This window comes from Paroedura picta, chromosome 4, assembly GCF_049243985.1.
Source record: "Paroedura picta isolate Pp20150507F chromosome 4, Ppicta_v3.0, whole genome shotgun sequence".
Classification (NCBI taxonomy): domain Eukaryota; kingdom Metazoa; phylum Chordata; class Lepidosauria; order Squamata; family Gekkonidae; genus Paroedura; species Paroedura picta.
Window position 1 is genome coordinate 123,905,384 of NC_135372.1, and position 24,820 is coordinate 123,930,203.

Here is a 24,820-nt window from a genome sequence, read left to right on the forward strand (position 1 = left end):
AAAAGCCCTCTACCATACCTACATGACTTGGATGCAAAACAGAACCGCAAGAATTCGTTCAAAGGCTTACAGAGATGTGTGCTATCTGGCACATGCTGACTTACGGGGACCCGATTGGGTTTTCAAGTCAAGAGACAGTTTGCTATTGCCTGCTTCTTCATAGCAACCCTGGACTTCTGTAGACTTCCCTGGTTGTCTGAGTAACAAGCAGGGCTGACCCTGCTTAGCTTCAGAAACTGGATGCCATCAGGATAGCCTGGGAAGGGAGGGAAAGAGCTAGCAGCACAGGGAAGGAGAAACAGTGGTGGGAAGGGGGAAAGGAAGGAAGATGGAACCAGGGACAAAGTGGGAAGGGAAGCAGGATCTCCACTTCCTCGTGATTCTTCGTAAATTTTGCCTTATTGAATCTCTTTATCCTGCCCACATGCTGAAAGTCCCATTGGCTTTATGCTTATACAAACCTAATTTGCTCTAGGTCATGCCCTTATTATTATTGTTTCTCCATTTACCAAAGTGGAAATGAGTAGCGATGAGACACATGCCAGTGGGGTATCACAAAGTGCTTGAGAAAGTCTTACAACAGGAATGATGTGTGCATATTTTCTCTGAAAAATCCCAGTCTACTTTCAGACTAAAACTGAAGAGAGGACCAAAGAATGGGAAACAAAGCCCACCTGATCGTCCAGAGGAAGCTCGCAGAAAGCTGGGATGTACTTGGCCCACTCCACCAGCACGAGCAGCTGCTGCTTCATGGACTCACAGACGTCAGCGATATTGGCAATCTTTTTCCCTCTGATATCACCTGTGATCACGGAAATCGGCGATGACATCTGCAAGAGGGAGAGAACCTCTTCGTATAACATCACTTGACAAGGTAAGGAAAGTGAGCACATCTGAAGGTACTAGAAAATCTGAGACAGATGTTATCCTGTCTCCCAGTTTGGGTCCTCCTGACCTCTGCATTCCCACCTGATGTGCCTTGATCCTAGGTAAAGATAATTCAAGTAAAATCTGGCCCGTGAAGGAAAATGACCAAGACAAAGGAACTGTACAGGAGCTGGGCCCGTTCTGCACAGTTTCAATGTATTTTGCAGCTGGATTTTTTTAGCAGAACAGGATAATCTACTTCTAAAGTGCACTGAAAGTGTATTATCTAGTATGTGCAAAATAGGCCCAGGTAATCTCTGGAAATAGCGATGGGCAGGTGTGGCTTTGCCAGAAAGCATGCAGAGATAACAAGGCCATACTGTCAGCTGCCTTGAAGTGTGAAAAAAGCAAGGTATAAATGTTGAAATAAATAAATCATCAAGGGCCTCAGTGCCTTTTGCCATAAAACATTCTTCCACATCGCTATTAGAATATCTTTGCAAAAGAGGTATGGGATGCATATGTCTGCTTTGCAACTGCTGTTATGCTGCCATTGGGGTGCTTAAGTGGATACTGGACAATTAATTAAAATATTGTAAGATGCCTAGGTTCTGTGTGGAGTAAAGGTGGCAAATAAATATTTTAAGCGTAAATAAATAAAAGAACATAGTTGCCTGGTATATTTCAAGTCATCCTCTGTGGTTACAAGTCATCCTGTAAACTACAACGAAGATGATCTGGGGCCAAGGGACCAAGCCCTATGAAGATAGGTTGAGGGACTTGGGAATGTTCAGCCTGGAGAAAAGGAGGTTGAGAGGGGACATGATAGCCCTCTTTAAGTATTTGAAAGGTTGTCACTTGGAGGAGGGCAGGATGCTGTTTCTGCTGGCTGCAGAGGAGAGGACACGCAGTAATGGGTTTAAACTTCAAGTACAACGATTTAGGCTAGATATCAGGAAAATGTTTTTCACAGTCAGAGTAGTTCAGCAGTGGAATAGGCTGCCTAAGGAGGTGGTGAGCTCCCCCTCACTGGAAGTCTTCAAGCAAAGGTTGGATACGCACTTTTCTTGGATGCTTTAGGATGCTTAGGGCTAATCCTGCGTTGAGCAGGGGGTTGGACTAGATGGCCTGTATGGCCCCTTCCAACTCTATGATTCTATGATTCTATGATTCTATGACCCTCTGTGCTTTTAGGCTTCTTCCAACTTTTTAATTCTATACACTCAACTTGTTGGAAATCTTCCTCAGTAATCAGTCTTCATCTCTCTGTGATGTACTGGCCAGTTCACTGCTTCTTCTTTCTTTCTCTTTTTACTGTAACATTCTTGCTCTGGTCCTCCCAGCACTTTATCCCTAGATCCAGACTTATTTGTTTGCTAAGCAAGGAAATGTGGACATCTGCGACAGATTCCCCCCCCCTCCCCCCGAGCCAACAGGCTTTATTTGCTGAAATCTTGCCAAATCCAAAAGTGTAACTGAATAAATAACATTGTAAAAACACACACACCTTACTGTGTTGTTGCTTAATGGAGGAACCCGGAAGGATTAGCACATACTGATCTCTAGGTGACTGACCCTGGATCACAGAGAAATTCCTCAGCTAGATCTGCTCTTATTTTGTGGTCTAGAAGAGCTTTTACAGGTTTCCGCAGTAGTCTGTTTCTCCAAAGTGGGCATTATTCTTTGGCTCAGAAATGACACTTGGACCGTTTATGCACTGGGAACTTCACTGCCCCAGATCCCATGCAGGAGCACAGATCGGGGATGGATGAGCTGCACCAGGCCAAATGCTCCCCTGTGTGGGTGCAGGAAGAGGTGGGGCAACCTGCCACGACTAAAACTCCAGCCTGCAGCCCAGCATGAAACCTCCAGTGCGTAAACGGTCATAATATAGTTTAAAAGAAGTTTTTTGTATTCTGCTTTTTACTACATAAAGGACTCTCAAAGCAGCTTACAATCGCCTACCCTTCCTCTCCCCTCAACAGACACCCTGTGAGATAGGTGAGGCTGAGAGAGGTCTGACAGAACTGTGACAGCTGGCTGCATGTGGAGGAGTGGGGAGTCAAACCCAGTTCTCCAGATTAGAGGCTGCTGCTCTTAACCACTACACCAAGGCATGGCATGATTTGAGATCAGGTGAAAGAAGTAATCGCGGAAGAGGCAAATGCCAGTTGCCAGGAATTTTTCCAGAGATACATCCCCATTTGGACATACCCTTGCTGTCATCACCAGTGACAAGAAACAGATCCAGTGAAACTGAAAGTGGCTGTTTGACCGTTTATGGACTGAGAACTTCACTGCCCCAACTCCCATGCAGGAGCTCAAATAGAGGGCGGCTGAGGTGCGCCATTCCAAATGCTCCCCCGTGTGGGTGCAGGAAGAGGTGGGGCAACCTGCCATGACTAAAACTCCAGCCTCCAGCCTGGCATGAACCCTCCAGTGCATAAACGGTCTTCTAGATACTAAGAAATAGATAGAGAAGGGCTTGTGAATTTAGCTTTCAGTTTACAGGTATCTACTGAGAAGTGGGTGGGGCAGAAAGAAAGCACTAAGATGCAAATTCAGTGCTGCTGCTTCTTTCACACTGGGGAAAAAAGTACCTGTTGTGAAAGGACTTCTGCTTGCAGTAAAACATTAATGGAGGGCAAACTGCTGTCTTCATAGCTGGATCGACGAGTACTGATTCGATCACGTTCATTCTGCACAGCTACAAAAAACAAAATGAAAACATACAATCATTTTTGACTTCTCTTAAAAAAAAAAAAACCTCAACAAAAAAGACCTTATGTTGAAATACATCTTTGGCATTTGCAGAAATATAGTCTAAAAATTATATAAGATTATATAACACAGTTTAAAAATTGTATAAAGAGCCACGCATAAACCATGGATTTAAAGTTACACTTCATCTTTGCTGAATTTTATTGGTCACCTGTAAATGTGTTCCATTCAAAGCACGTTTTGAGTCTTTGGCTCAGTATTTCCCACCCCCAACAACATCCAGAAGAAGCAAGCAGTAAGGTGTCTTCTCTTGCACTGGGGTGGGAAGAACTGTCTCGTATAACAAATCCCGCAGAGTTTCTGAGGCAAGAAAGGCTCAGAGGTGGATTGCTGCTGCCTGCCTGCCTTTGCCTAGTGACCCTGGTCTTCCTTGGCAGTCTCCCATCCAAATAGTAACTAGAGATCCCCTTGCTAAGCTTCCAGGCCCTGATGACATTGGCCAAGCCTGGTAGCCGAACCCTCGATTCCTCCAAGTAATGAACCCAAACCAAAAGGAAATATAGGCTAAATAAATTTTCTAAAATATTTATTCATTTGTTTGGTATGATTTCACAATTTTAATTGACAGAGACCCAGGAGTTCTATTTTTATGTGATCAACAATCAAGTATCCCAAGTATTCTGCCCATTTTCCTACAACTTCATCCATGATTGCCAGTTTGGTGTAGTCGTTAGGGGGGCGGACTTCTAATCTGGCAAGCCAGGTTCGATTCCACTCTCCTCAACATGCAGCCAGCTGGGTGACCTTGGGCTCACCACGGCGCTGAAAGGGAGGGCGACTGTAAGCCACTTTGAGACTCCTTCGGGTAGAGAAAAGCAGCATATAAGAACCAACTCTTCTTCTTAATCTTCATACTCAATCGATACCACATAGGCTTTTGCTCATAGATTCCTGCCTGTAAGCATTGGGGTCGTACCATAAACTGGCCAAGCCTGGGTCATCCAGGTCAAAGCTGGCTTGCAACATCGAAAGCAGAAAAGGCCAGTGGTTCATTTAGGCCAGCATCCTGACTCATTGTTTCTCTGGAGGGCCAATAGCAGGGAATAGAGCTACAGACATCTCCCTGAGGTTGCATCAGAGATTCAGAGGTTGAGTGCCTCTGAATGTGGAGGTTCCCCTCAGTCACCTTGACTATTAGTCACTGATCTCCTGAAACTTTCTAAACTCCTTTTAAAGCTGTGGCCATCATTAAATCATCTGGCAGCAAATCCCACATTTTAACCACTCTCTGTATAAAGAAGTAATTCCTTATGTCCATCCAGAATCTACTGCCTGTCACCTTCATTGGATGCTTTCGAGTTCTAGCATTTGGGGAGAGGGAGAAAAAAATCAGGGGACATCAAAGGAGATGTGTATTTAGCATAGTTAGAACAGGAACTGCCTGTTATTTTTCAGTTTCCTCCCTTGTCCTGATTGGCACACTGTCCAGCTTGCCCCCAGAACAGCAGTTGAACAGACCAAATGAAAACAACAGAGCAATTACACAGGAGTCTCTCTCTATATATACAAAGTTGTTTCTCTTCTAAATAAAACTATTTTTTTCTTTAAGCAACCTGGTGCTCAGATCCTTTGCATATTTAAACAGTGCCAACAATTTTATTTTTATTTATTTATTATTTTATTTATTTTATTTTTATTTCTTATAGTTATATACCGCCCTCACCTGTGGCTCAGGGTGGTTCAGTTTTTTTCAACGAGGTCCCATTTCAATGAGGTCCCATCCAAATTAGGGGAATTAAGCAAATTTGCATGGATTTATTTGCCTGATTTAATCTGAATAAAATCAAATAATTTCAGGAACTCAAAAGGGACTGGGAGAGAATTTATAACAAAAGTGAAAGGGGAACAAAATAAGCCAAAGCTTCACTGAACAAACAAGAAAATTATTAAATTAACAATGCAAGAATCATAGCACTGCAAGCAAGGCAAGTATAATCAATATAAGATAAGAGACAGAAATGTACACATAGGTCTTTCAATATACATGTAAATTAATGATAAGGAAGTACAAACTATAAAGGCTGTAACAATATGAAATAGCGACCACATTGTATAAAGCAACTGCTTCCTAATAATTCTGCTCCGGTGTTTTTTCTTTAGATAGTAATTATTTCATGCTCAGTGAAGCTTTTGGTTATTTGTGAATAGGGAACCACAGCCCTGCAAAATGTATAAGCTGCTTTAATTCTGTTCTCTTTAAAGGTTCACACAACTTTCTGTGGGGAAACGACCCACAAGTTTTCATGCTGTTTTTTGAAACCACAAAGATTTCTGACTTTTTTAAAGCCAAGTTTTCCCAAGTATCGGATTTCCATGTCTGCACAGAATGCTGAGGACCCAGGGAATACAAGTCAGTCTTCAAATGGTTAATCTAGATCAGGGGTAGTCAAACTGCGGCCCTCCAGATGTCCATGGACTACAATTCCCAGAAGCCCCTGCCAGCATTCGCTGGCAGGGGCTCCTGGGAATTATAGTCCATGGACATCTGGAGGGCCGCAGTTTGACTACCCCTGATCTAGAACTTTGTCATGAGGATTGTGTTGGGTCACAACGGACAGGATAGGCTGTCTAGTGATATATCACAATGAGAGGATTGTGAAATGAGAAATATGGCAGAACTGTTGGCTGAGAGGTGACAGGAAGCCTTTTGGTATTACGTTATCAGCCTGTGTTTAGTAGGCCTCATAATTTGGATTATCAGGTTCCCCCTGGCCACTGGCAGAGGTTGGGAGGATAGGGCTGCCAGATCCAGGTTGAGAAACTCCAAGAGATTTGGGGACGGGGCCTGGGGAGGACAGGGACTTCAGTGGGGTACAAGGCCATAGAGTCCACTCTTCAAAGCATCCATTTTCTCCAAGCAAACTGATGTCTGTAGTCTTAAGGTGATCCGTAATGTCCTCAGGTCCCACTTGGAGACTGGGATCTCAACTCATAACATCCCAACTGTGTTTTGTTTTTGTTTTTTTTGACTTATCTCCGTGAACAGGTCATTATAAATGGTGATACTGGCTGTAGCTGGAAGGTTTAGGAGTTCTACTCCGGTATCTCCTGAGAGGACACGTGGTCTGTTCATGGCCACCATTAAGGTCCCGAAAGACACAACAGGTTGCCAAGTCACGCATTCACTGCCTATCACTTGAGACCTACCAATCCTCGTTACGGCTAATCACAGGAATATCTGTGTGAGACAATATCTGATTGTTCTTATTATACCTGTAGCTCTCCAGATTTATTTTCCAGTCGTATCATTCAGCTTGATAAAAGGGCTATAATGAGGCTGTACAGAAATTAAAACCATCTAGTCAGCAGCTGTTAATAGGAGTGCTCAAGGTTATACAATTTGTTATCAGGATCCTTCCCCCCCTCCCTCTGCTCAGTCACGGCATGATGTTTTCTAAATGTTTACTCAGTATTTAGCCGGTCATGGCCCTAATGTAACTTCTATTGAATATTAACAGGCAAATAGAAAATGGGCTCAGGAAGAGGAGAGGATTCCTGTATCCTTCAGGCAAACCTAAGCTAAGTCTTTAAAAATATCTGTGCTAATGAGAATGATCAATATTTGGACTGGATCATAAGAACAGCCTTCTTGAAACAGACCAGTTATCTATGACAATGATCCCAAACATGAATCTTGTAAGTGTCATGGTATCCACCACTGTGTTTCCTGGTGCCCACTTCTCCCCCCCCCCCCAAAGGAATGATCCAGTCCTGACTTTCTTCCACCCCACTGAAGTAAGAAGTCCTCCAGAAGAGCCTAGGAGGCATCATCTTGGTGTCTACAGGAAGTACCTGGAAGTATCTACCTCAATCATAAGAGGGTAGTTTGCTTACTACCTAGTGATGCTTGGTCCCAATGCTCACAGCAGCCATTTTGCAGTATGGCCAAATTTGGGTTGCCAAATGTCCAGTCCCTTTACTAGATGTCCACGAGATATTATCATCTCAGGGGACATAATCTACCTCCATGTCATGTAAAGCTTCTTTTGCCCATTTCCATGCATATGTGTAATCCATTCTACAGCCATCTAAGCGAATGACATGAATCCCAAGAGATGAATCTGCAGAATATAGGTTATGTTTATTGGTTGCAACTGAAACAGAATAGAGTTCAGAATTCATCTGAACTTCGGATCAGGTTGGAATCACTAATAAGACTTTGTATTTATGTAGAAAGATCTAAGTTTCACCAACATTGTGTTATCAATCCTAATAAACCAGGCTAGGGGTACAGATTAGGGGTTGAGGTAATAATATGGCTTGTCTTAAGTCACCCATGAAGTTACAGCTGATAGGGATGCCAGTCCCCCGGTGGGACTTGGGGATCTCCTTGTTTTACAGCTCATCCTCCAGGTCAGTGGTCCCCAACCTTTTTATCACTGGGGACCGGTCAACACTTGACAATTTTACTGAGGCCCGGGGGGGGGGGGGGCTAGTCTTTTGCCGAGGGATGTCATCACCTGAGCCCCTGCTCCACTTGCTTTCCCACCCACTCCCCTGACTTCCCACCATCCGCTGGGGGGCACTGCCAGCAGCAGCTGCGCAGTACCATGCCAAGGGGGAGCCCCAGCCATGGCAGCCGCTGGAGAGCACCAAAGGTGGCAGGGCAGCAGCCAGGGAGGAAGACAAGGAGGAGCTGTGGCCCGGTACCGACTGATCTACGCACTGGTACCGGTCTCCGGCCCAGGGTTGGGGACTGTTGCTCCAGGTGACAATTCCCCTGGAGAAAATGACTGCTTGGGTGGACTCCATAGCATTCTATTTCACTGAGGTTCCTTCCTCCCCCAAATCCCATCCACTCCCAGCTCTACCTCCAAAGTCCCCAGGTATTTCCCAACCCAGAGCTGGCGACTCTAGCTGATGGGGCATTCTAAACCAGACCAGAGCATATACTACTAGGGAACTTCACTTGGATCTTCCAGAGATTTAAATTCAACGAGCAGCAGCAGCTTGTGCATGGCAATTAGGATTAGGACTGTGGTGTTGGGCCTCAGTCTCCCCACCGTTACCACCAGGGTAATTTCCCCGAGAGGAATCAGCTGACTTGTGCTGCTATTAGTCCCAGTTGGGGAAAAATAAAGGTACTCCTCATTTATGTAATACATTTTTCTCCCACCCTTCCTCCAAGAAGCTCACAGCATCTTACATGGTACTCTCTTCCCCATTTATCCTCACAAGACCCCCTGAAGAAAAAATGTTGAGTCCAGTGGCACTACTCATGACCTACCTGGCCCCAGAACATCTATCTACAGTGATTCAGGCAATGGTCACCACTAGGCTGGATTTCTGCAATAGAATGCTATGAATGCTATACGAGTCCACCTAAGCAGTCATTCTGCAACTCGCTCTACACAGGCCTACCTGGAAACTCCAACTGGTGCAGAATGCGGCAGCCAGGGTTCTTACGGGAGGGCCCGTATTCAGCCGCACTCCAAAAGCTGCTCTGGCTACCAGTTGACTACCGGATCAGGCTTACGGTTCTGGTAATTACCTTCAGGGCCACACGTGGTCTGGGCCCTGAGTATCTGAGAAACCACTTCTCCACTTATGAACCCCAAAGAGCTTTACACTCCTCCAACACCAATAAATTGGCAATCTCTGGCCCCAGGGAAGCTCATCTGTCAATGACTAGAGCCAGAGCTTTCTCAGTTACTTGGCCCTCACCTGATGGAACGAGCTCCCAGATGACATCAGGGCCCTGCTGGACCTAAAACAATCCTGCAGTGCCTGCAAAAAAGGAGCTCTTCCACCAGGCGTTCGGGCAAGACAAGTGAACAAACCGATAACCACCATCCAAGAAGCCCCATAATCTGCACTAATAGAAAACTGGACCACAGTGCAGACAGACCAAACTGTTGTTTGTTATCGAGTACTGTTGTTATATTACACTGTTTTGTACAAGTTTCAGTGTTAAACAAGTTTTATATTGAATATTCACTGTACTGTACTACATATGAGAGTTATAATGTAAACCGCCCTGAGCCGAAAAGGAGTGAGTGAATGAACGAACGAACAAATTAATGGATGAATGAAAGTTTTGTTCAAGGTATGATCTTTCATATGTGTATCTGAGAAATTGTGTGTGCACGCAAAAGCTCATACCTTGAATAAAACTTTGTTGGTCTTAAAGGTACTGTCAGACTCCAAATCTGTTCTGCTGCAACACGACTATCAACGTGAAAATAATCCTTGAAGGTAGATAAGGTTGACAGAGGGGGGCTGCTCCAAGGTCGCTGTGACAGATGGGCCAAGGACCTGCCTCTTTCCGACAATCTCCCATCCCCTGTATTTAGTTTTTGTGCTGAGTGGAGAACAGTCAATTAGAATCCATGGATGGCTGAAGGAGCCAAACAGAAGAGGGAAAGAAAGAAAACATGTCACATACTTAGCTCTTTTTAGACAGGGTCTGAGCCTTCAAGGAGGAGACTGAAGGGACTGGAAAGGAATTGCACCTGTGGCACAGTCCTATTTGAAAAGAACTGCAGCAACACCGGAAACTTTGGTGAGGTAGGGAGAGAAGAAATTCCCCCTAGCAGTTGCAGGGGACAAGAGTTCTAGTTCAGGCCCATTTTGGCACCTGAAAAGGCACATTGGGGGGTGGGGAGAACAAGATCACCTTGTCCTGTTGCCCCACAGTGGCATTTTGAAATGATCAGATTCTTCTCTGAAATGGTTTTGGCAGCCACGGGTTGGACCCGTGTTGGCTCTGAGTGCACTCGGGATCATCGTGTACTTATGATAATGAACTAGTCAGGTCTAGATTCCACGAACCAAACTCTTTTTCTCTACACCTCCGTGGAGCTTCAAGGAACGGCATTTTGAAAGTCTGCAGGGGCCTACTTTGCCTCAGGATCACAGCATACGGAAAGGGCTTACTTTAAAAAAATGAAAGCTGGGAATTCAGGGAACCTGTTTGAGTTGTCCGTACAACCTTATCACAGTATATTGATAGTGCAGGGGTAGTCAAACTGCGGCCCTCCAGATGTCCATGGACTACAATTCCCAGGAGCCCCCTGCCAGCAAATGCTGGCAGGGGCTCCTGGGAATTGTAGTCCATGGACATCTGGAGGGCCGCAGTTTGACTACCCGTTTTAGAGCTTTTAAAAAATAGCAACCATGGAATAACTTTAAAAATTTTTAATCACACCATTTTAAAAAATCTGAAATCACGTGTTGGGGGTGCGGGGGAGGGAGTGATTTAAGGATGATGATAGCCCAATAACTGAAAAGTGGGCTGGAGGTGGATGGCACGAAGAAAACAAATAGAAACATGTCAGAGGAAAAAGCTGACTCAAAATCAACTACCAGAAAAACATTGGGGGTAAAAGTGGTCTCAAGAGCCAGCTTGGTTCTAACCTGGTGAGCCAGGTTTGATTCCCCACTCCTCCTTCACATGCAGCCAGCTGGGTGGGCTAGTCACAGTCCTGAAAGAGCTGTTCTCGCAGGGCAGTCCTGTCAGAGCTCTCTCAGTCCCACCTGCCTTACAGGATGCGTGTCTTTTGTGGATAAGAGGAAGGCAAGACTACTGTAAGTTGCTTTGAGATTCCTTCAGGTAGTGAAAAGCGGGATATAAAAAACTACACTTCTTCAAGAGAGAGTGCTGGGAAAACCCAGGGGGGAATTTTTAAAAAGAGGAAACTAAATGCACAGAAATTCACATGGGAATCAGGGGATAAACCATAGTAGTATGGGGCCAGAACTAATGATATAAACCCCACATGGAAAAGCCCCAAGTTTCATTGATCAGCACTGGAAGTTCCATGCTCAGGACTTAATGCACAAGCACACACAGGCCCCGTTTAGCTTCTTCCCTGCACTGTTTCCTTATCCAGCACAGCCCCAAGGAGCCACTGGGGAGATTCACATTTACTGATAACCACACATAAGTTGCTACACATAAGTTTCTCCAGTCGGGAAAAATACATCCTCTTTAGTTGTTTCCAATGTCCTGATCCAAATGGGGCCTGTATGTCCCTGAGACTCAAGTTAGACCCACAGAACTTCCATCTCATCTCTACTTAATTATTTATTGTATGTCACGTGTAATGCAGCCAGGAGATCCAGGGATTGTCTGGCAGCCAGGCAAGGGATGTGCAGAAGTGGTCTGCTATTGCCTGCCTCTATGTCATGCCCCCTAGTGTTCCTTAGGGGAACTGCCACCCAAATCCTTGGAGGACTCCCATCCAAACACAAGCCAGGGTTGGCCCTACTTAGCTTCCAAGATCTGACAGGATCCGGCTTGCCTGGGCTATCGAAGTAAGGATCTCTTTGGAAGGAACACATGGGAGACCACAAGGACTTGGTACATGTGCATCTGCCCATGTCCTGTAAGTCCCGGCCCCTCATGTTGTCATGAATTGAAGAGACATGCATGATACAATCTTATGAACAATGTGCTTGGCTTCAGTCCTGCTTGACAGCATGGTTACTGTGTGAAAAGGGTAAAGGTAAAAGGTAAAGGTATCCCTTGTGCAAGCACCGAGTCATGTCTGACCCTTGGGGTGACGCCCTCCAGCGTTTTCATGGCAGACTCAATACAGGGTGGTTTGCCAGTGCCTTCCCCAGTCATTACCGTTTACCCCCCAGCAAGCTGGGTACTCATTTTACCGACCTCGGAAGGATGGAAGGCTGAGTCAACCTTGAGCCGGCTGCTGGGATCGAACTCCCAGCCTCATGGGCAAAGCTTTCAGGCGGCTGCCTTACCACTCTGCGCCACAAGAGGCTCTGGCGTGAAAACGGTACAAAGAGGCAAATACTCCAGTCCATTAGGCAAGAAAACGAATGGCCTCACCTTCTTTCTTCATTCCTGCTCGAAAGCATTTCTTTAGCCTGCAGTATCGACACTGGTTTCTTTTGTCCTTGTCCACAACACACTGCCTGTTAAACCTGGGATGGAGGGGGGAGAAACACGCATGAGTTATTTCAAAAACTGAACTATACCAATAAAGGTATTCTGTCTGTCACTCATGAGGTTTTGAAAAAATTAATTTAGAAGAATCATTATGTTGGGAGCTCTAGCAGTCCAGGCTAAAGTACATCCCTGATTCCTATCAGCACCTTGAGGAAGGAATAATTCAAAACCCTTCACATGATGATAGCCATTTTAAGGCTTGAAGATGGGGCAAAAATATTACTCTTAGGGTGTTTCCAGCTATATTTACCATGATATTTCCTATTAGGTTGTCATCCGGTGGGCAGGGCCACTCTTTTATTGTGTTCTGGGCTGCTTTGTTTTGGCCGCACTTTAAGAACAAGAGGTATGATTGTGTTTGAAGTACCGGAGATAGCTGAAGTTATGTTCTGACCCATTCCCAGGTTTTGAAACAGAAAAGCGACTGCCTCTTTCAAAAGATATTATTCCCTACCCCCTACAATGTACTGTGTGGTTGGGCATAGTGTAGTAGCATCGTGAATAATCCCCTCCATGAGCTGGTTGCAAACTGCGGCCCTCCAGATGTCCATGGACTACAAGTCCCATGAGCTCCTGCCAGCATTTGCAGGGGCTCATGGCAGCATTTGCTGGCAGGGGCTCATGGGAATTGTTGTCCATGGACATCTGGAGGGCGATAGTTAGACTACCCCTGAGCTAGAGAGTAAGTCCAAATGCAGTTAAGCATCCAGTCCACCGTTTTAAGGAGCTGGCTGGATCTGCTGCTTCTGGTCTGATGCATTTTAATTCTGATGGAATAAGCCTAGTAGATTTTTGCGCGTGTGTCTCTCCAGGCATGAACTGATTAGACCAGGAATTATCTTTTTGTTGTAAGGAAGGCAGATAGCAGTTATTCCTATGTATCTCTTTGCAGTGTGGATTTCAGAGATGCTGAGAATACGATGGGACCTCCAAAGGATAAGAATGGCTAACAAGAAGGAAAATGAATACAAAAGAAGGAGCACGAGCCCTAGATTTGTCGTGCTACAACTGAGAGAATGCACCTTTATCTTCAAAGTACTGAAAAAGAAGATATGCTGAGGCCATACTTCTGCCCTTTCTTGCTTCCCCTTCTGTCCTGCTCACCTTTTCTTGCACTAGCAAGCAGAACTGCCAGCTAGCCTGGAAAGGGAAAAGATTTCTGTCCCTTTAACAGCCATTTAATGTGACATTCCCCTAGTGATGCTGTTTACCTGCAAGCCATGGAAACTTCAGCCACCCACTTCCACCCATTAAGCCTCTATTAAAGGGACAGGGTGTTTCTCTCAGGGCAGCCCCTGCCCCTTCACAACTCAGAAGCTTTAGCTAATGCAGGCAGCATCCAGAGGTAGCTGCTCTAGAGAAGATCCACTGACTTGAGGGTCCAAATGACACATAAGCCGGTGGTCAATGTAACTGCTTTGGGTCCTCGCTGGGGAGAAAGGCAGAATATAAACGAGTCAGTACATAATAAAGAGAAAAGAAGGCAGTGACTCACACAGAGGGTGATTGAAATGTAGGATTCTCTGCCAGAGGTTGAGGTGATGGCCATGGGCAAAGACAGCCTTTAAAGGGGATTGGATAGGTTAATGGAGGGGAGGTCTATCAATAGCTACTAGCCATGGTGACTAAAGAGACCCCCCCCCCAGTCAGCCTCTGAATCTCAGACCCCAGAGGTTTTAAACTTTATAAGCAGCCCTGAGCTTCGAATGAATGAATGAATGAATGAATGAATGAATGAATGATGTTAAGTTTTCTGCCGCAGAAGAAAAAGCAATTGGAGGGGAGGAAAGCATTATAATTTCTCTCTCTCCTTGTGAATCCCCTCCCTTCCCCCAGTTAAAGCAATCTTGGCAGACAAATTCATATCTGCAAAAGAAAAAAAAGCCTCCTTGAAAATAAACTCTGATGAAATGCCAAAACAGCAGTTCCTGCAAGAGGGACCCAAGTTCCATTCCCCCCTCTGCCATGGGAGCTTAACAAGTTTCCTTCCACTGTTGTGAGGAGAGGCAACTGATTTGTAAACAATTTTGAATGACTACTGGGAAGAAAATCAGAATCCCAATAAATAAAGTGGGATTTCTAGACATGCAAAGGCAGTCCCATTAGGAAGCATTGCAGGCACCAACAAAATTACTCCAAAAGGAGCTCTGCTGACTCCAATGGTCTTGCTGTGCAGTAAAAGTGTTGAAAACAATAGCTAAGAAAAGATCTTTTCCCTTGAATTTCTTCTCTCTGTTGTCTTTTCCCAGAGGGATCCCGTGGAATAAATTAAAAAAAAAATTACCAGTGGGATTTCCCAATGGAATTCCATTTAGACAGCCTACCTCCGCTGGTTGGAAAGACCCTCCTTTGTTTCCCAAGTACGACTGCTCCCCTTTAAGGATCTCCCAGGTGGCCCTTCCCCGGCTTTACCTGCACGAGTACATGTGGTTCTTTCTGACGCTTCGCCTGAAAAACCCTTTGCAGCCATCGCAGCTGGAGGCCCCGTAGTGTTTCCCAGTTGCACGGTCCCCGCAGATGGCACACAAGACGCTGGCCCCAATGCTGTTGGAGGCGTTGAGGCTTGTTGCTTCTGAGGGGGACGTATCTGTTCAGCAAGGGAGACACAGGGGGCAACAGTGAGAAAAGGGGACACAAACTCAAGTAGGAGGCACCGCACACCCTCGTGGGAGTAACACTAATCAGGCCTGCCAGCGGACGCATTTATTTTTTAAAGCATGTTGCGATTTTAAACTCTGACCCGTTTATTTTTAAAAGGATTTTTGCGAGTTTAAACTCTGATGAAACCCTGAAGGAGCACCTCCTGTGACGGTGATCTTCTATGCTGCTCCTTTGAGAAGCGATTTCATATTGGTATTTTGGCATTTTAGGCTTTTTAGACTTTTACGCTGTAAATTGCTTCGAGTGCCTTCGTCTGGGCTGAAAGGAGGCCACTTTCCAGGGGGGACCTGGGGCTCCCTGGGAATTACAGCTCATCTTCAGACTACAGAGGTCAGTCCCCCTGAAGAAAATCGATGCTTTGGAAGGCAGGTTCTATGGCACTAGACCCCACGGAGGTCCCTGTCGTGCCCTGGCGCCAAACTCAAATCTCAAGGCGTTTCCCATCCTGGGTCCGGCAACCCTACCCCCCATCCTTTGCCGGTGACCCGGGGGGGGGGGGACCTGCCAATCTTAATTGCCAAGAATAATCTGTAGCATTTTTATAGAGTGTTCAAATGCCTTGTCTACATTCTCAGGGAAATAAAGTGTTGTTATCCCCAGATTGCGAGGAAGGGAGGGCTGAGGAGCGCCTTGCCTCAGATGAATTACAGTATTTGAGGCAAAGGTCAGGTGTTAACTGCCCGTCTACCTACAGCTTGTGCTGCACCCATGCAGAAAGCATTCTTGATGTCCCTGTGCCATGAATGCAGAGACACAGGCACTGGCATCCACATGGGGGGGGGGTTGTGCACACTTTAAGAATGCAAAAGGAGTCCTGCTGGATCAGAACAGTGGCCCATCTAGTCCAGCATCTCTAGAGGGCAGAGATGTTGCCTCCTTTCCTTTGCCAGCCACCATTTCTCCTGAATCCTTCCCCACCGGTATCACCAGAGGTCTTTTAAAGGCCTTTTAAAAAAATCAGTAATTGCTATTGTGCCACAGTGCAATAATGTCAAGGTGATCTATGGCCAGGTTTGCCTAGTTCCTTTGAATTCCCGGTTTTCATTAATTTTAAAAAGGACATCTCAAGCCCCCTTGTTGTGGGGATATGAGGGGAACCTTTATATTTCCACAGTGAAAATGGCTAGAGATGTATTTATTTTTTCCCAAATGGAAGCTGAGAATTCAGGGGAACTAGTAAAGTCTCTCAATAAAGTTCTTCCAGCAGTAGAATCAGCAGCTGATGTGGGCAAGGTGGCTGAAAATGATCACCTCCCATCCCGACAATTTGTATGCTTTCCAGAAATATTATACTAAACCATGTTTGAGATAGAATATGCCAAGGAGAGGGAAAGCCAAGAAAGTGGGTGGCTGGAGAACAGCTTGATGTGGATGCTCCAAAATGAACTGCTGCAGCTTGGAAGCCAAGAGGGGAAGAAATATCTGTGTGGAATTAGCTGCATTCCCTCAGGAATACCACAGTCGTGGACTATTTTCAAATTACCTTTGATTCCATCTTAGTAATGGAATATTTCTGACATTTCAGACAGACCTATTTTAGTAACCAGCTGCTAGTAGAATTTATTTACCTGTTCATACAAACCCACTTGTGTCAGGTTAGCAAAGCATGGTTGAGCCACATTTGAGGGAAACTGCTTTCTTCTGTTTTTTACCCTTTCATTGTACTTCTGAATTGCTGTGGTGTCCTGTTTAAAATGCCCATAGCACTTCCTACAATGCCACCCCCCCACACACACACACACAAACACCCTTTTTCACCACACAACCTTCCATAGTCTTTTGGAGGGAACATTGTAAGTTGCGTGTTATAGCGCTAAACCAATATAGCTCTTCATTGTCATAGCAACACCACTGGACTCCACTGAGTCCATTGAGTCAACAGAGTCAAGGCATCTCTATAGTGCTGCTATAGCACTGAAGCTATATTGGTTTAGTGCTGTAGTGTTCAACTTTGAATGTTCAAAAAAAGAAAAAGCTTTGTGAAAGATCACCTGGGGGAAAGGATAGGGCGGGGGGAATGGCACTATTGAAAAGGACCATAGTGCTTCAGAGACAACTCAGTAATGAAAGATAATTCACTGTATGAAACCCCCATCCCTGGATCACTTTACTCAAAATCAGACCAACAACAAATAACATCTGGTTGAGAATGGTAATGTGAAAATTTCATGGCCTTGGAAATCTGTGGCTGGATCGCCTGAGTGCCTTTTCCATCTTAAACGTAATTGCAGGGGACTCTGATTTTGATCAAATGAGTGGCATTCACAGAGAGTGTCTTCAGCTTTCCCTCCAGTGCCATGTCCCTTTATTTTGTGGCCGTGCTTACTGTATATTTTGCATGTGTTGCATGTTTGCATTTTCCTCCTTGAAGGGTTTATTAAAATTTGGAAATGAGGTGGAATTTTTATTGGGAAAGCAGAACTGGGCAAGAGAAAGCATTATACACCTCCCTCCCCCAGCATGGAGGGGCATGAAAAAGGACTAGGCCTTCTCATTGGCTCCGAACAAACTTAGAATCATAGAACCATAGAGTTGGAAGGGGCCATACAGGCCATCTAGTCCAACCCCCTGCTCAACGCAGGATCAACCTAAAGCATCCAGGATAAGGATCTGTCCAGCTGCTGCTAAAAGACCACCAGGGAGGGGGAGCTCACCATCTCCCTAGGCAGCCGATTCCACTGCTGACCTACTCTGATTGTGAATCCCCTCCCCTTCCCAATATCTAACCAGTACTGTTCTACATGTAGTTTATACCTATTAGTGCAGGTCCTATCTTTTGCTTACTCCCTGCCCCCTTCCAAGTGACAACCTTTCAGATACTTAAAGAGAGCCATCATGTCCCCTCTCCTCTGTCCAACAGGGAAAGAAATAAGTATAAAGCTGCCCATGCAGGTGGCAGGGAATGAAGCAAGGTGGAAAGGCTTGGTGGTAGCAAACAAGAAATGCTGACTGCCAACTTCATTAAATAAGGACTTTCTTTTATATCTACAATAATCTGGCAGTTGCGCAATTAATTGCTTCAATCACTCCTGGAAAACTGGTGCAAGGGGAAAGATAAAGAGTCATGAATCACATGCTGTATTATTCTCCAGCAGAAGATATCAGGCCCCTCCCTGATGAGATCAACACTTCAGTACATTGTGCCTTTAGGAGACTGTGTGTTCTGATGGTCCCAACACTTCAGTTCACCTTCCAATGGTATCTTTTAAAGAGGTATAGGGGGTGGTGGTGGTTAACTGTTCCCTCCCTATGCATATAAATTGCTGTGGCACACCTGGTAATTTATAAGCACTAAAAATTACAATCACAGCAACAATGATAGACATATGCTCAAAATGTCTCATTGTGGTTGGAATTCAGGTTTGCTCGTTAAGAACATATGAGGAGCTCTGATGGGTTAGACCAGTGGTCCAGTTAGTCTAGCATCTTCACACAATGGCCAACCAGTAGCCCTAGAAGGTCAACAAATGGTCACCATGGCTAGTAGCCACTGATGGATCTACCCACAAACCTGCCTACTCTCCTTAAGAAGAAGAGTTGGTTCTTATATGCCGCTTTTCTCTCCCCGAAGGAGTTGCAAAGCGGCTTACAATCGCCTTCCCCTTCCTCTCCCCACAACAGACATCCTGTGAGGTAGGTGAGGCTGAGAGAGCCCTGATATTACTGAAGAAGAAGAGTTGGTTCTTATATATACCACTTTACCCTGGTATCACTGCTCAGTCAGAACACCTTTATCAGTGCTGTGGCAAGCCCAAAGTCACCCAGCTGGCTGCATGCAGAACAGTGCGGAATCAAATTCGGCTCACCAGATTAGAAGTCCATTCTCCTAAACACTACACCAAGCTGGCTCTCTTTAACACTATCTATGCACTTGGCCATCACTATACTCATTTGTAGTGAATTCCACAATTTAATTGCTCATTGACTGAAGAAGTACTTCCTTTCTCCATCCTGAATGTGCTGTCTGTAAGATACATTGGGTGCCCCTGAATTCTAGTGTTATGGGAAAGGGACAAAATGTTCTCTCTCTGCTTTCTCTACCCTGTGCATAAGTTTATTACCCTTTATCATGTCCCCTTCTTAGTTGTCTTTTCTATTTTAAACTAAGACACTCCCAACAAACACTATAGGCTTTTCTCACAGAAAAGGTGTTCCAATCCCTTAATCATCTTTGTTGCCTTCTTCTCTACTTTTCAGCATCCAGAACTGCCCATAGCATTCCAACCAATGCCTCACCATCAGTCACCCACATTGCAGTGTCACAATATTGGCCATTTTATTTTCAATCCTCTTTCTAAGAATCCTCAATATAGAGTTTGCCTTTTTGGAGGTAAGTGCCATTGAGCAAAGCAGCACCTACTTCTGAATAATCATGCACATTCTTTGACGCTGTGAAGAAATGATCTGTCATGTGATTGGGAATGTATGAAGCTGTGTGATATCAAGTGAGACCACTGGTCCATCTAGTTTGGTGTAGTGGCTAGGAGTGCGGACTTCTAATCTGGCATGCCAGGTTCGATTCTGCGCTCCCCCACATGCAACCAGCTGGGTGACCTTGGGCTCGCCACGGCACTGATAAAGCTGTTCTGACCAAGCAGTGATATCAGGGCACTCTCAGCCTCACCCACCCCACAGGGTGTCTGTTGTGGGGAGAGGAATGGGAAGGCAACTGTAAGCCGCTTTGAGCCTCCTTCGGATAGGGAAAAGCGGCATATAAGAACCAACTCTTCTTCTTCTTCTAGTTTGGTATTGTCTATGCAAACTGGCATTGGCTCTTTGGAAACCCCTTTCCCAGTATTTGCCACCTAAGATCATAGTGTAGGTGCTTTTGATTGAACCTTGGATTAAGGTAAAGGTAAAGGTATCCCCTGTGCAAGCACCGAGTCATGTCTGACCCTTGGGGTGACGCCCTCTAGCGTTTTCATGGCAGACTCAATACGGGGTGGTTTGCCAGTGCCTTCCCCAGTCATTACCGTTTACCCCCCAGCAAGCTGGGTACTCATTTTACCAACCTCGGAAGGATGGAAGGCTGAGTCAACCTTGAGCCGGCTGCTGGGATTGAACTCCCAGCCTCATGGGCAAAGCTTTCAGACAGCTGCCTTACCACTCTGCGCCACAAGAGGCTCATGAACCTTGGATTGGTGTTGCGTAAAACATTTGCTTTACCACCAAGCCACAAGTCCTTTTTATATATAACACCACACGGCAATTTATTTTTATCTGACAGATGTTGGTGGGAAGAGATGAAGATCTGATTTACTGCACAAGTGTCTCTTGCCTAACAGCACCTTGTCCTTAGAAAGCCAACATAAGGCATCATATAAATCATTTGGTACACGTTGTACTGTGAGATGTGCTAAGCCACAGTACTTATGATATTTTTCTTGGCCTCAGATACATCAAAACATTAAAACATGAATTACTGTTGATTACAGAGATCCCCCCCCCCGGAGACAATGGCTTCTTTGGAGGGTGGGATCTATGGCTTTATATTTTGTTGAGGTCCATCCGCTCCCTTTCCCCCAGCTACCAGGAACTGCTGGAAGAACTGGGGGTGAGGGGGGGGGGATGCCCTGCCTTTTAAACAAGGTTTTAAGTATAGAAATGGGCAGTTGACTCTTTTTATGGCATGGAAGCAAATATCATGTGGTAAATAACCTCCCACGAAGCGAAACCTCCCAAGGCAACAGTCAGACATTTAAACCCATTTTAAAATACAGATGAATCCAACAATGAAACAATTTGACAAGCCACACACACACATAAACACAAACATGAAAAGGAAGGCCAATGAGTGTCACTGAGGGAACACCAAACAAAATAGAAAAACTTTCACCTGCTACGAAGGAATCTCAAGCATAACCTGGCAGCTGGCAGGAATTTGAGAGGGTGGGATATGGGGGCAATTGCTAATTCTAGATGCTTCAAGACGTGAATGGCAAAACCATAGCATTTCCAGTGACTGCTATAGAGACATTGGGCCTCCCTCACCCAACAGGGGCACCTCTACAGGTGAGACCTGGTGATCTTCTGGAATTGAAAATGATCTCTAGACCAGAGGTAGTCAACCTATGGTCCTCCAGATGTCCATGGACTACAATTCCATGCTGGCAAATGCTGGCAGGGGCTCATGGGAATTGTAGTCCATGGACATCTGGAGGACCACAGGTTGACTACCCCTGCTCCAGACTACAGAGATGTTTCCCCAGAACTAACAGTTACTCTGTGGCAACATGCTCTGTTGAGGTTCCTCCCCTTCCCAAACGCACCCTTCTGGAGCTATATTCCCAAATTTCCAGGAATTTCCCAACCCTATTACCTATTATCCACTGTCGGAAGACCATGACTCTCCCTAGGGAGGGAATTCTATAGATTCAGTGTGACCGGCCTATTCTTGGGTTGCCATAAAAAAATTGACAAAACAAATGTAGCACTGGTACAGAAAAAACAGTATTGGCACACTTCAAGCAAAATTAACCACTATGAGTCTTACTAGATGAGTCAAAGGTCTGTGATTAGATTTCCCATCCCTGTAAACTTCTATAAGCTTTGATCGAAATCATATGCTGGGGGGAGGGGGAGTAACTCTCCAAACTCATACCCTTTTCTCAGTGTAAACTGGCTCTCTCAGATGTGATGGTTGCCTGGTAGGGAATGCTTATGCCAGGGATCCCCACCTTTTGAAGACCTTTGGGAATCGGACACAGTATGGTGGGTACAGCCACAAAATGATGCCTGTCACAAGATGGCAGGTGCAGGAGGTAGAACCAGCCACAAAATGGCTGCCAGAGCTGACTCTTAGTCACACAGTGAGAAAAGCAATGTTTTTTAAAAATTTTGCGCAGCCTATCAAATCACCGGTATCCAAAAGCCCCACCTGGCCTTTCCCATTTTCTAAAATCACTTGGTGGACACTAGGATATGTATTAATCGGCACTATAGTACCCACAGGAACCATGTAGGGGTCCCTTAGAATATGCTCTTTCATAAATCATAATAATTCATAAAGCTAAAACACTTTCCTTTAAGGTTGCCAGGAATCCATGGGGGAGATGGGGACTGTGTTGGTGGTAGAGCTGTGTCACTTCTAGTGGCATCACACATCTCTAGGAATAACATGAACCTCTATAGAGTTTCTTGTGATTCCTAGAGAGGATTGCCATCAATGAGGGGATTTCCTCCCATTATTTTTCTCCCACTGCCATAGAAGTGGTGGCGGAAGCAAGAGTTCGGGCAGGGAATCCCCTGCCCCCCCCCCCCCCGGAACCTAGCAGCCCTGCTTTCCTTTCATGTTAAAAACAATTTAACAGCTCTGTAATATAATCTTATGCACAGTTATGTGATTCTAAACCCCTTGCTTTCTACACAGGATTGCGCTGCTAATCCTTTAGCAATCACAGTTTTACAATGCAACCCTAAGCTTGCATACTGAGAAGTAACACCCACTGAGTTCAATGGATTTTCTCCCTAGTAAGTATAGTTTGGATTGCAGTTCTACAGTTCAATCAAAAAAACCCTCTTTCCTGAGAGTAAGCCCCATTGACCAGACCTTAGCAGGACTGGTCTCATAATCAGTTAAATACTTCCAGAAGTCCACGGGATGTAGTTAAGGGAAGAACCTGTTTCTCATCATGGGCATTTCCCAGCAGTTATCTCGACAGCCACACCTTAATCTACTCACGCCTTTCAGTAGTGGAGACGATGCCCAGGTGAATGTACAGAAAACGGAAGAGGAAATATGTACAACTCTGTCCCGAGTTCTCTGAAATGCTGTTGCCTGCCAATGGCTTTAACTCACTTTCTTTTACTCGTCCCTTTTGTTATGCAATGACTAACGGCGCAGAATATTAAATCAAAAGCAATGTCAGGAAAACAGCAGAATAGATATAAGGAAATATAAAAACAGTAGGGCAGCAGTTTTCCCTTGCAATAATAACTTTTTGGGACAAGAATTTAAAAACCTTTTGCAGTCTTTACAGTAGCGTTAGGTGCAAAGTTAGTAATGTTATAGAGAAAAGCTAGAAAAGCAATTGCTCAAGGTGGTATTTGGAAGACTTTAATATGCAGTGCCTTCAAACATGCTGGTTTTCAGGTTGACTGAATCAATGAAAACTGGAAGACTCTGTCAATAAATGTTTATTGCCACTCTGATCCAGGTGATGGTCATCTCCATGCTAGACCTCTGTAACTTGCTCTACATGGGCCTACCCTTCTCCCTGACCCAAAAATTGTAGCTGGTGCAGAATGAAGCTGCTTGGGTTCTCACTAGGACATCTTGGAGAACCTATATCCAGCCTACACTGACACAGCTGCATTGGTTGCCAGTTGTATACCAGGTCAGGCTCAAGGTTTTAGTATTGACCTTTAAGACCTTAAGTGATCTGGGGCCCCATGTACCTGAGGGACTGTTTGATTCCCTAGGCCCCATGCAGGACATTGTGTTCTGCAACAGCTGATAGAGATCCCCAGCCCCTGTGAAATTTGCCTGGCCTCAAACAGGGCCAGGGCCTTCTTGGCCATGTCCCCAGCCTGGTGAAATGAGCTGCCAAAAAACCTGAGGGCCCTGTTGGAGTTAGGTCATTTTTCTCAGGGCCCTCAAAACAGAGTTCTTCTGACAGGCCTTGGTTGAGGCCAGGCAGATTGTGAAGATCTGCCCCTTCTCCAGCATCCACAGCACATGATTACATCTATCTGGAGCTACCATCATTGTACAACTTTGGGGGAGGGGAGGGTTTGACTGGAGTGGGAGGGGCAGAGATTTTTAGGGTACTGTTTCTATACATTTGTTTCTGATTTTAGCCGCCACAAGCCGCAGGACTGGGAGCAAACGCCTAAAAACTTGAATGAATGAATGAATGAATGAATGAATGATGATGATGATGATGATGATGATGATGATGATGATGATATAGACTTGGAATGACTCAGAACAAATAAATACCATGTAATAGTTGAGGCAGAGGTGGCCCCATGTAACAGAGTGGTCTAGTGCTATGACACCATTGAAAGACCTATGAGCCCTGTGGATACCCAAGAGAAGAATCAACAGTTCCAGCCACTGAGGAAAACAGCCTTGTATGATATTACTAGGTGAGCTGACATTTGCTGCTAAATATGGCAAACACCATCCTCATTATTTTATCTCCAAACTCCATAACATAACCTCCCCAAAGCCCTGAGATGCAGGGCTGTTCTGGGGATAAGATGGAGGAGAAGGGCATAAGCCATATTTGGCTCCCTTTGGAAAGAAGGATGTCTTATACATAAAGTAAATACAAATAGTGATGGAATTCATGAACTGTTTGTAATGGGAAAAATCTACTCCTGATCCCTGATGAACCCAAATCTTCCTAAAGGGGAAGAAGTACACACTCATAACCGCCAAAGAAAATAATAGAAATTCCATTATTTGGCATAAAAGTCTGGGATGGGTTTATACAGTGATCAAGGGCTTTGTAATGTACATCCACATTCTAAAATTAGGCTAGTTTGAAACTACTAAACCTTTGGCAGCTACTCTCCAACGAACTCTATGAATTGCACCTTTTCCAAGTGCTGAGATTTCTTTCCCCATAAAACTACAGTTCCCAGGCTCCAGTG

At 45.1% G+C, this 24,820-nt stretch overlaps 1 protein-coding gene across 2 annotated transcripts in view; it reads right to left on the reverse strand.

The window, feature by feature from the left end:
* Window positions 1–24,820, reverse strand: part of HNF4A (hepatocyte nuclear factor 4 alpha) — an 80,013-nt gene that overhangs the window by 12,515 nt on the left and 42,678 nt on the right. For both annotated transcript variants that reach the window (XM_077335501.1, XM_077335500.1), the window contains exons 2-5: window positions 14,972–15,146; window positions 12,440–12,534; window positions 3,468–3,574; window positions 675–830 (exon numbers count right to left, since the gene is read on the reverse strand). In XM_077335501.1, the coding sequence (XP_077191616.1) occupies window positions 675–830; window positions 3,468–3,574; window positions 12,440–12,534; window positions 14,972–15,146 (533 nt within the window). The remainder of the gene's footprint in view (window positions 1–674; window positions 831–3,467; window positions 3,575–12,439; window positions 12,535–14,971; window positions 15,147–24,820) is intronic.